The following is a 12,766-nucleotide window of genomic DNA, read 5'->3' on the forward strand; positions in this document are numbered from 1 at the left end:
CTCTCTCTCTGCTCTGAGGGGTGGGGCTCAAGAAGTCCCAAGGAATTGGCCAAACATTCTCAGTCATTTCTTCACACTTCTGACCCAATTACAAGATCCCCACACTGAAGTTTTGCCTTCATAAAACTAAGCAAGGCAAGGTTTTAATGATTTTTTTGAAGTGTGATTAGGAATTAAAGCTCTTCCACAGGAGGTGACCAGCAGAAACTCTAAAGACAGAAACTTAAAATATTAGTCTCTCAGAAGAGAGTGTGGGTATGGGGGATTGGAAGAGAAGGAGATTGCTACTCATTATACGTCCTGCATGCAATTTGATTATTTAATCTTTGCCATGTATATATATGCCAAATATATATATAATATATATATATATTTAGACCTGTCCAGAATGTGCTTGAATCACTTTGCTCACTCCTCTTCATCTCCTGACCTCTGAACCCTGGAGGTCCCTGAGCTCAGTCCCCCAAACTCTTCTCTGTGTACACTCACTTCCTTGGAACATCATCCAGCCCATAGCTTTAAACCCTATCTGTAAGCTGGTGACCTTTGAATTGATATCTGCATCACATACCTCTCTGTTGAACTTCAGACTTGCAGCTGCCTAATCAAATCTCCCTCTGGTTGTCTAACAGGCATCTCAATCTCAACATGTCGGAAAACAAACTCTTAATCTTTCCTACCAAACCTATTCCTCCCGCAATTTTTTCATTTCCTAGTAAATGGAAACATACTAAAAATCTGCGAGTGATCGTTGACTACTGTCTTTCTCTGCAGCTGTGCATCCAATCTACGAGAAATTCTTTCAGTTCTCTCAGCCTCCTCCTACTGGCATCCCCTGCTTTCCCCCTGGCCCCTCTCCACCCAGCAGCCAAAGGGACCCTTCTAAAAGGATCCTGCACTCAGATCCTCCAGGGGCTCCCATTTCACTCAGAATACGGAGCAGCCCCTCTACGAGGCCCCCAGGGCCATAGGATCCACCCAACAACCTGTCTGATTCCTGCTACCCGCTCTCTGCTCTAGTCTCCTCACTGTTCCTCCAGACGCCAGAACCTTTCCCACGTGTCTCACTCACCCCATCGCTTCCTTCAGTTGTCTGCTCACAGGTCATGTATCAGAGAGGTCTTCCGCATCAACCCCATCACCCATTCTCTGGTCCCTCACCCTGTTTCACATTTCTTCACAGCACTTACCACTACATCATATATTATATATTCAATGGTTCATTTAAAAACTTGTCTCCCTCATCCCACCCCCCATAGAATCTAAATTCCATGAGGATAGGGACTTAACCCTTGCGTGATGTTGTTTTTCCATTACCTGGAGTAAGGCTTGGCACACAGTAGGTGCTGTGAATCAAGGCACACACTATGTGTTCTATGTACCCTTACGATGGACACTACCGCAGAATGAATACCTTTTACAAGGTTTCAGATGTTTAATTTCCAACTCCATTGCAAATTTCAGAGGCCTAAAAGGGAGGGATGTGTGGATTTTAAATAACTTACTAATTTTGTATATATATTCTATTCTATTAATCCCTACACCATTTCTGGCTCAACCAGAACTCAGCCTCTGTAGTATGTGATTTGCTGTGCTTTCAACTTGGATCATGCCAACAAGTGCCCAAAGCACAGATGATTCAGTGCAGATGGGGCTGACGTCATAGTTGTGTGGCTAATGTATAAAGTAAATGTGTTTCCTCCATTCACATTCTAAATTTCACCCCATTACACCTCAGCTTGTCCCACAATCTGGACTCCTGTCTGGACCACTGGTATTTGCCCTGGTCCACTAATTATGCAGACTGATCATGGAGGTAGAGCAACCTATTCCTCACATGGATGGAAGACTACCTGGCCAAATAAAATGGCTTAGTTATATGAAGATGTTGACCCTTCTCCAGTAAATATGTACAGATGACCCTTGAACAGTGCAAGGGCTGGGGCTCGACCTTCGGCACGGTCAAAAATCCGCATGTAACTTACAGTCGGCCCTCTGTATCTGAGCCTCCCCTGCATCCGTGGGTCCCCATCTGTGCTTTCAACCAACCACGGATGCTGTAGCACTGTAGTGTCTACTACTGACAACCCACGCGTAAGTGGACTCGCGCCCTTCAAACCTGTGTTGCTTAGGGGTCAACTGTAATTCTCATGCAGTTTCAAATGAAAAAAGATCACATTTTTTTGAAACTGGCTAAAATGATTTTCAATTTCACATGGAAAAATCATTGTCAAAGAAATAGCTGAAAGTTTTTTAAAAAGAGTAAACAGAGAAGACCACCTCTCCTAGAAATAGAACTTTAAATTGTATGTAGAATAGGCAGGTCAGTGGTGAAGAATATATAGCTTAGTAAATATCAGTAATATTAAAAATTTTAGAGTCTCACTTCCTATCACATATCAATATAAACATTGAATAGATGAAGAGATCAAATGTGGAAAATCAATCATAAATAACTAGAAGAAAATAAAAGTGAACAGTGATCAAATTTCTGGGAGGGCAACAACTTTATAAATGTCAAAGCAACGTGAGAAATCACAAAAAGAATTGATAAGCTTGGTGACATAAAATTTAGAACTTCTATATTTCATAAAGCAATTAAGCAGCATTGAAACCATACAGTAAATTGGAAGTAATATTAACAAAAATTATGCCAGACAAAAGATTAATATTCTTACTGCACAAATAACTCATGCAAATTGATAACAATTCTTCAGTGTCTTCAGACAGGGCTCTGAAGAGCAACCACAAATCACCAACATATATTTTGAAACCATGATTAGATTCAGTCACAAAACGTTAACTTAAAACAAAATGCCACGGTCATCTGACAACTGGCCAAAAAAAAAAAGATTTTAAATGGCACTATCTAACTGGGACAAGAGGGAAATGAGACTGATGCCCTTGTACACTTGTGAATCAACAATTTGGCAGTACAATCAAAACATGGATACACCTTAATCCAGTATTGCCACCTCTGGCAATCTGTCATGTCAGCAGCCTGGATAGCTGATTGTACTTGCCCTGCCTGTCACCCCTCATTCTAGATTTCATTTTTTGCCTGATAGCTGCCTTCCCTGCTGGGCTATAAGCTTGATGCGAAGGGATGTCTGTTTTCTTCACAGCTGGACTTGGCATAGAATAGGAACATAGTGTTAGTTCAGAGTGAAATTTAGGCACAACAAAAAAGGGAAGAGCTTGATTGTCTAACAATGAGAATGGTTAAGTAAATAAATTTTCAAACACACGTACAAGAGAAAGAATTAAAATGATGCATATAAAAGTTTCTAATAGAATGGTGAATTGTTCACAGTCTGATATTAAGGGGAAAAAAAGAATACAAAATTGATATACAGTATGATTTCAACATGTAAACACAGAAAACAAAAACGACTAAATCTATCATTTATTTTAAGATATACCATTATTATACCATTATTTTTACATGCCACTAAGAATGAAAAATGCCCATGATGGGGAGTCTAATATGATACCCCCTACACAACTTTGCCAAGTAAACCTCCCACGCAGAGAGGGCCAGGCAAGGAAGACTGCTTGTCTCAACTTTGTCATGGGGTGCAGAGAAGAAAAAAAATCTCACCTAGGAATTAAAAGGCAGGGCTCGCACTAGCTTGTATTTTGAATTCACACTACCAGCGTGGTCCAAAGAACCTCCAGCGGAGAATTTAACTCAGACTAGTCTCTGGTTGATGGTGCCTCCAGATGGCTGACAAAAGCAAACACAAATCTCCCCTGTGAGACCCGGACCTCAGTGGGGCCGGCAGCAATTATAAGTCGCCATAGCAATCCTAGCAAGTGAGAAATTTTGCATCCTAGAACTGATGAGATAGGATAAGCAAAATCTTCGCAGGGGCCAATCCAGCGGTGAGATGATAGATCAAAAATACTTGTATATAATGTATTTTATGTACGTTGTATTTTTATTGTAGAGATATTTATATAGTGTAGATATATTTTACATGTTTTACATAATGTAGATATATTATTTGTAAAAGTGAAATAATTTTATTTTAAAATTAGGACATATGGGATTCTAGGGGAACTCATTAAAAAATTTAACATTATCCGAGGGTCTCTGAATGGGACCGACCTTCATTTCTTATTGCCCTTAACACTGGTTTCCCACCAGCTCTATTCTAATAGCTAAGTTCAATTAATTCCCTCCCTATCCTCTCATGAAATTCAGTAGACACAGAGATGATGAATCTGATGGTCAGGTACAGGGCCTCTCTCAGTCTGTGAATGTGTGTCAGGCGGAGTGTCATCAGCGTCATTAACATTTTTGAACACCCACTATGTGCAAGATACCAGGTTAAGCCTGGCAGGAGGGGGGCCAGTTGTGCAGAGGTTTAAGTCTCTACTTTCATTCATTTGCTTAGTTGACAAATATTTGTTGAGCACCCGTTATGCAAGGCACTAGGGTCTGAAGATTGACCTGATGGCTGCTGAGCTAGAACACATGCTTAAATGAAGATTGGAAAAGGCGCTAGGTTTAGGGTTTGGACATTTTGGTCTTCTGTTTATACAGAAAATCGATTGGGATGGAGATTATGAGTTTATTTCTTCATATATATATATATACAGCTTGAGGGTATTAAACTAGGGGATTCGGGGCTGGGGGTGGGGCTCACACAAAAGATCAGGAAAAGGAAGTCCCTTGGAAAAAAAGGAAAGTCAGACTGAAGCTGATGGCTTTGGAAATGGATTAAGGATTTCTTATGAATTCCCCATTTTATATTTAGAAGTAACATTTTGAATGCCTCACCCCTTGGGGTAAATCTGGTGGTTAAGTAATCAGAGGAGGTGGGAAAAAGAAATAGGAATAGCCACCAAAATAATGAGAAAGAATGAGGTGAGGAGAGAGACTTGTTCAGACACCCAATTCCTCCAAGGTTCAGGAAGGCCTGGGGTTTGCCTGCCCTCAGAAGGAGGCTAGGCGTTACCCGGAGGGTGTTGATGAAGAGTGACATCTGTGTACCAGACACGCAATGACAAGATGATTTAACCCCCCTTCCCAAGGAGATCATCAATGACTGCCCAAGGCTGCTGCTTCCAGACAAAAATCTATGACACAACAATAAAAGAATCTATGCAGCATTTTACCCTGAAGAATGGAGACTGCTTTCATCTTGGCTATATTTATCAACCTCTCCCCCACCCGCCAAGGGCAAGTAAGTGACCGTCGTCCACCACTCTCTGTAGAGACTAAGTCACTGAAATGGATGGGGAGCCCCAAGCAGGGTCCAGGAAGGCCAGGGCCAGGCACTATCCAGCACATTCAAGGGCACACTGACTGGGTGATACATACACAACTACTCCAGGCCGGACACCAAAGCCCATAGCTTCAGCGGATCAGGCCACGTCCCAAGCGCAAACAACGCGGCAGCCGGGGCTCCCCGCTTCTGCTTCACTCCCAGCACGGCGGGAGCTCTGAACACACATCCAGGGTTATGTAACACCTATCTGTCACGGTCCATATGACCAGGGGACTTTCAAAATCATGGTGGCGTGTAACAGTTCACGGTGGTACAGTCATCCCACGGAATCCTAGGTGAGAAGGCACAGGTAGACAGATCCAAGTGGCTGCGCGTCCATGTCACCGCACTTTTCCTATCGCCGGGCGCGCAGATGCATCCGTGAAGTCTCAAACCAGGCACGCAGTTCAGCGAAGGCCGTAGGGAGGACGCCTTCTCGGGCAGGATCGGAACGCCGCCGAGCTGGATGGGAGGGCGGCGGGCGCGGGGCGGGGCGGGGCGGGGCGGGGCGACCGGGGCAGGTGCGGGCCTGGGGCGGCGGAGGCTCAGCGTGAGCGCGGAGGCCCGGCCGCCCGCCCTCCGCCGAGAGGAGTTCCCGCAGCCCGCCCCTGCGCCCGCCCCTCGCCGCCCGCGGCTCCTCTTCGCCGCCGCGCCGCGCCTCGCCTCACCTCGCCATGGTGGAGCGGGGAGACGAGGCGCCGCTGCTGCGCTGGGCCGAGGGCCCCGCCGTCTCCCCGCCGCTGGCCCCGGACCCGCAGGCTGGAGGCCGGGGCTGGGGCGGCGGCAGGGGCGGCCGGGCGGCCGTGGAGCCGCCGAGGAGGCGGGAGCCCGAGGAGCTGGGTCCCTCCCAGGTGCTGCTGCAGCCCGGGCGCCTGGAGCTGGGCGACGTGGAGGAGGACCAGGTGGTGGCCGTGTTCGTGGTCACCTTCGACCCCCGCTCGGGTGAGAGCCGCTCCGAGACCGCGGGCGGGGAGAGGGTCGCCCCCCACTGGGCTTCGGGGGCGGCGGGGGAGGGGCTCGCTGCGCGCGCACCCGCACACGTGCAACTCCCTCCGCGCCGACCGGGCTGCCCCGGGCGAGTCCGGTGCCCCCGGGAGGTCGGGGCGTGGGGCTTTGTTCCCTGCGCCTCTGACCCCGTCTTCATTGCGTCCCGCTGCCTCTCAGCGGATCCCCAGCCCGCGCGCCCGTCCCCACAGTCGTGTTTGCGCTTCTCCGGTGACAGAGGATCTTGTTTGTGGCCACAGGCACGCTGGCTTTTGTTTTCTTTTCGGGCTCGGTTAAAAGGTACCTCCCGTGAAGAGGAGGAACGCCCCCCAGGTGAATTCCTTCCGAAACGGATCGTCCTCAGCTTCCACGTTCCCTGCTTCCCGCCCTTGCTCCCCATCCCTCCCTGCACGGTAACTTTGTGAGCGGCCAAGTTCACTCCCTCTGACGGTATTATTTTGAGGAATTGATGCCTGGAGCATTAAGGGGTGGCACTGAGGGATTAAGCTGGAGACCGATGAAAAGAGAAGCCTCCTCAGGTAGGCTCTTTTTGGTATGTTTGGAGAGTTCAAGTGTTATCTCGCATAATCTTTACCCTGACCATCCAGTAAGGATGTGTGCATTTTACTGGTGAGAGAATTCATGGGGTTCAAAAGTGAATGAGTAAATACCTCCCTCCGAGAGCCTTAGGTGGTCGGGGAAGGACCCTGCTCTCAGGATTGGAGGGATGAGAGCTGTAGTCTTGGTTCTAGGGTTTAAGAAAGCCCAGGTGTGTCTTTCTATCCTAACTCCACTGAGGTTGCTGGAATGTGGAGTGTCAGGGGAAAAAAACCAGAACAGTTTCTTTCTGGAGTTCCCTTCCTGGTCTGGCAAGGATGAGGTGTGGAAGCCATTCTGAAAAACTTGATACTGTGCGCTGGAGTGGGAGGAAAAAGGGTGAGGGTCTTGGGATGGCAGAAGATACAATCCAGGCAGGATTATAAACCAGCAAGACCCAGGAAGAAGTAGGAACAGCTGTGGGGAGACTAGGCCTTTCTGACTCCTGTTTATTCCTTGGCCCCATCCCAGTGGGTTTCAAACATTTTTGACTGTGACCCACCATATGAAATTCATTTTACATACCAATCAGTGTGCTCACATACGTACATATGTAACTGAAACAGAAGTTTCATGAAATAGTATTAACCCCTTTTACATGTAGTGCATACTGGCATTTTCTATTTTTCTTTTTCTTTTTTTTAATGCTCATCACATAGGCTAGTTGACTCATGTATGGTTGGGACTCCCAGACAGAAAAACTGTTCTTTTTTTGACCAGAGTAACCTTTATTGCTAGACAAAAACAGATACTACTTTGTAACTAATAATATTCCTTATGCCCTACCCCATCACCTACATACAGTAAATAGATATGAGCATGAGATTCATTCTGGAAAGTGTTTAAGAGTAACTAGAAGAAATGGAGAGAAAGCGCTAACAGGCTCTGATTTAGCAGTGGTCGCTCTGGCGGTAGAGCCTAGAGAGGGGAAGAGGAGAAGAAAAAAATACTACACTAACCACAGATGGAGTTAATAACATTGAAAAGCACCACAGAGCTGGAACCCTCCCCCTGCCTTGTCAATCACAGCTGGTGAGCATGATTTTGTGGGTATGTGTATATGGAGTATTTGTGTGTACGTGTGATGCACACACACACGCACAAGTATGTATTTGTAATGGTTTTCAGATTAAGGTTAGTGTGGAAAGAAGGGATTTAACTGACACTTGGACACTTGCTTTGTGCAGGCGTTTTACTATAATGGTTTTTCATCGAATTCTCATCACCATTGTAATTTGATGATCGTTTATAACCAAGGATGATTAAGTAACTTGGAAATATTAACTAGCTAATAAATACTTGACTCCGAGTCTGGTTGTCTTTCTAGAATACAACACTGCCTGAACCTCTGGCCCCTAACTTTTCATCTTACTGGGTGCAGAGAGGGGAGAGGCTGAGAAGGAGTGGGGGAGGGGAGAGAGTGTGTTTTTAACTTTGGTTGATGGTTTTGTTTTGGTTTTTTTTTTGGAAAGCTGCTGTTTCCTGCCCATAACTCTCTTTTCTCATCTTCTCAGTCCCAATTGGCACTTTACTTCCTTTAAAAAATTGTGATAGTACCTATAGCAAGTAAAAATTATATGGTGCAGTATAATTCTAAGAGTTGAAGATGGAATGAATGAATGCTACTGGGGTTTCCAGGGCTGCAAAGGTCGACACTAGGACAAGGGCCTCAGAGAGCCCCTGGAGTGTCCCTTGGGTGAAGGTTGAGGGTTGAGGAAATCACGGTCTGGGGAGGGGAGATGGAGGCGTCTCCTGGTTTTAATAGTTCAGTGTCTTCCTCTTTCTGCTATGGAGGCAGGTGTGCTACGTTATTATTTAATCTTGGTCCACCAAGGCTTTGCCTTCCTTAGCCCATGATACCCAAAGTAGTAAAGTGAATACTGGCTTCTTTACCCAAATCAGAACATATCACAGAAGTTCTTCCACGCGAGAAACTGGCTAGAGTTTCTGCGCCTGCCTGTCTGCTCCCCATGTCTCTCCCAGCTGTGTCCTCAGTGTCCTTCCCCAGGAGCTCCTCCCTTGTCTCCAAACCTCCCCAGTCGCCTACTGCCCAGGCCATGGGTATTTCATTCATCTTCCCACCTGGTATAGGGAACTGTTGGCACATGCGCCTGCGAGAGTACAGGAGGGGATGGGGGAGGAGGGAATCCACAGCCGTGGGTCATGTGTCAGGGCGTGCGTGGTCTGGGTGCTGAGAGAGGGTGCGAGGGAGGAGTTGGATCCTGGTCACACACACATTCACACGCTCTTGGGCAGGGATGTGCTCAGTGATTCCCAGACCGGTGTATGGGAATAAGAGTAATTCTCCTATAGTTTTGGATACTAATTTTGGGTTGGGCATCTGTAGAAAGAATCAGAGAAGAGGCTGGGGCCGTAAAGAATGTTATTTTCATTGGAGTCACGGTTTGAAAATTATGGTTGTTGGATCTACCGATGTTGTGAGGTCTGTAGGGGCTTCAGGGTCAAGTGAGGCAGAGGCGCTTTCTCTCTCTCTCACATACACTCTCCTTCCCCTGTCTCTCTCGCACTCACTCCCTGACACACTCAGTCTTTATCTGGGGCAGGGAGTCCCTGGGATGGTGGTAGTGCCGGCCATGTGGGCTGCAGAGCTGCTATTGAAACCAGGCCCAGATGCCGACTATGGGAGCCAAGTGGGAGAGGTTGGCAGCCAGAATATTGCTTTTTCATCGTGTCCAACCCATTATTTAGAGCTTTGGGTTTTCATTTTGATTCTCTTCTTCGGGTCTCTAGTAAAATTTTCGTTCTTTGGTCTGCTGAATTAAGGGAAAAGTTACTGTCACACTGGGAAATCAGCCTGCTCCCGCATCCCCTCTATGAAGGTGACATAGCTGTCTCGCCACGTGACTGAGGGCTTGTGTGTGGGCCTGAGGTGGGTAGAGCTCTGGCTCTACAATGTATGACACCTGTGAATCAGCCTCACTGGACTGTTGCTTTATAGGAGATTCACTTTCAACAGCTGCATTTTCCCCAGAGTTATTTTGTGAGTGTCTGGGGGAAATTCCTATGCTGTGCGTGTCTGTGTTGGGTTGGCTGAGCGGAGGAAAACCTGCTGAGGTTTGTAGGATGTCTCTTTTTCCTTTGTTCTTCCTGATTAGGGATGAATTACCTGTTCCTCCCTCAACCTCTAGCCAGTGCCTAAATTACATCTAAGCCCCTGTTTAATTTAGTGCATCGAAGTGCTCCTGTGTTCATGTCAAATGAGCGTAGTATTTAAAATCACTCACATACACTAATTTTAACCCCCATACATTCTCCGTATAGTCAGCAGAATACAAGCATTTTCTTTTAAACAATGGCGACGTGGAGGCAGCGAGACAGGGCCAGGTGTAGCGTCTGAGGCATGACTTGGAGGGCTGCCCAGGTCATCGGACTCATGCAAATAATAAGTGGCTCCAGCCTCTGGTGGGAACGGGACAAAGCAGAATGAGAATGGAAAATTTGGAGCGCCACTTTGAGTCTCAAAGAGCAGTCCTACAAATGGCCAGCTCAGAGAGGCCAAGAGAAGGCCGGTTCTGATAGCCTAGGCAAGAAAGCCTCTTCCAATGATTAACTCTGCCGCGTCCTTTCTCTCTAGTTTCTATCAGATGTCAGTGGAATACAGCTGTGGTGAATTTCATTAATTCCCACATTGGCAAACTCTTTCCCAGGCTCTTGGTGATTCACCTGCTTGCGGTTTTCAGGGAGAAGGTCAGTTGGTGACCATCTGCAGCGACTTCTGTTTCTCCTCTTGAAAGTGGATGGAAACTAGAGTAGGAGTGGGAATCATAACAACCACCACTTACTGAGTGCCCACCGTGGACCAGGAACTAGCTAATCCTTTCAACAATCTTCTCTGTAATGTGGTAAGACAATTCAAAACTATTTAAGACCCAGAGTTGAGTGATATGGGCTGTCGACTTTTCTGGCATTAGAGTCTGAGCCATATCAGCTTCTGAGGTTTCTTCCATCTCTGGGATTTGGGGGCCTCCTGCAGAAGTGGGGACCACAAGTACACGTGGATTCTTGCCTTTATTCAGGGCTTGTGTGTATGCCGATGGGCAGAGCTGATGGAAAGAGTAAAAATCAATGCACATGTTGGAGAGGGGAGAACTAGTACACAGCTCCACTCTTGAGGTCAGAGGAGCCGTAACAGGACCTTGAGCTGAGGTAGCCACTGCTTACGAAATCAAGGCCTCAGGAGGAAATTCTTGATTGGGAACCGCCCAACACGGAGGGAGAAAAGGAGGAAGGAAAGCCACGTATTTCCCATTAGACAGAGATTATTTTGGTTCAAGATCATTGCTTTCTCCGTTTTAAATATTCTGAGATCAGCTTTCTTAACAGGCAGCAGCAGTAGCAGCTAATATCTATTCCCCCTGGAGAAATGGTGGTTGGTGAAATCCAAATACGCTTGGGGGTGTGGTCATTTCACATTTCAACAGAAATAGAAGGCAGAGGCAGCGCTGTATGTAGATAGGACAGAGTACATCTCACCTAGCGTAGGAGCTTGTGAAACATCAGCTCTGGGAGGCCCTGGCACACAGGGCCACGAGGTTCAGACCATCTCTGCATCTACAGCCAGGCTCAGCATTGCCCTGTGGCTTCCCTGGGTACCTGAGCCGCCAACTCAGTAATCTGTTAGTCCAAGTTCCTTTGCCTGAGCCCAGAATCTGGCACTGGGCTGCCAAGTTATGTTCCATCAATATTTATTGAATGACTGGCTGAATGTACACAAAGCAGATTGCCGCGTTTGTTCCTCGTGCGGTCATGTCCATCCCTCCTAGAGGCTAGGCAGGGCCCAAGGCAAGGGGGGGACATGGAGATGGAAGGAGAGCAAGTCAGGAAATAAGGCACTTGTCAGTGTTGACTCCTCTCTTTGATTGCCTACCCCTGGGATGAGCCCTTCTGTTCAGTCCTGCCAGGCCCCAGCTCCCTGGCTGCGTTCCTAAAGTGTGGTGAGGAAATTTGTAAAACCAAATGGCTTTGAGTGTGAAGGCTGAGCCTGAGGTAGGCAGCATTCTGTGTGAGGTTTTTCTGGCCCTAAATGGCTCACGACAAGGATTGTTATTTCTGCCAAATCACTTTCCTTTAAGCCTTTTACAAGTTCCATATATAAACGGGTTTCTAATTTTTGAGACTAGTGTACTATTTCTGTTAAAGGATGACCTTTAGCCATCATGCTGTTTCATCCCCTTAAATATAACACATTGTCTCAATTATTTTTTGCTTTTGCAAAGTCCTTTATGCTTAGCTTATGGTTTTTTGCATCTCTGTTATTTCAGTTATGTTTCTTAATTCATATGTTGAAATTTTTAAATTTAATTGTTTTTTTATATTGGGGTATAGTTGATTTACAGTGTTGTTAGTTTCAGGTGTACAGCAGTGATTCTGTTATACATATATCCATTCTTTTTCAGATTCTTTTCCCATATAGCTTATTATAGAATATTGAGTAGAGTTCCCTGTGCTGTACAGTAGGTCCTTGTTGATTGTCTATTTTCTATATAGTAGTAATCCCAAACTCCTGATTTATCCCTCCCCCCCACCTTCCCCCTCTGGTACCATAAATTTGTTTTCAAAGCTTGTGAATCTGTTTCTGTTTTGTAGATAAGTTCATTTGTGTCATATTTTAGATTCTACATATAAGTGATATCATATGGTATGTGTCTTTCCCTTTTTGACTTAATTCACTTAGTATGATAATCTCTAGGTCCATCCATGTTGCTGCAAATGGCATTATTTCATTCTTTTTTATGACTGAGTAATATTCCACTGCATATATTGATATGTACCACATCTTCTTTATCCATTCATCTGTCAATGGACATTTAGGTTGCTTCCACATCTTGGCTATTGTAAATAGTGCTGCAGTGAACATTGAGGTGCATGTATCTTTTTGAATTATGGTT

The 12,766-nt window shown here is 46.1% G+C and overlaps 1 protein-coding gene across 7 annotated transcripts in view; it reads left to right on the forward strand.

Moving 5' to 3' along the window:
• Positions 1–5,525: 5,525 nt before the first annotated feature.
• DENND11 (DENN domain containing 11) overlaps positions 5,526–12,766 on the forward strand; it is a 61,763-nt gene continuing 54,522 nt past the window's right edge. For 2 of the 7 annotated variants that reach the window (XM_007177023.3, XM_007177024.3), the window contains exon 1: positions 6,763–6,799. In XM_007177023.3, the coding sequence (XP_007177085.2) occupies positions 6,778–6,799 (22 nt within the window). In that variant the 5' untranslated portion in view covers positions 6,763–6,777. Of the gene's footprint in view, positions 5,573–5,873; positions 6,219–6,762; positions 6,800–10,698; positions 10,718–12,766 lie in introns of those variants that run through there. The other 5 variants (XM_007177025.3, XM_057550269.1, XM_057550267.1 and 2 more) reach the window with 5 other exon arrangements.

The sequence above is a fragment of the Balaenoptera acutorostrata genome, chromosome 7, assembly GCF_949987535.1.
Source record: "Balaenoptera acutorostrata chromosome 7, mBalAcu1.1, whole genome shotgun sequence".
Lineage (NCBI taxonomy): Eukaryota > Metazoa > Chordata > Mammalia > Artiodactyla > Balaenopteridae > Balaenoptera > Balaenoptera acutorostrata.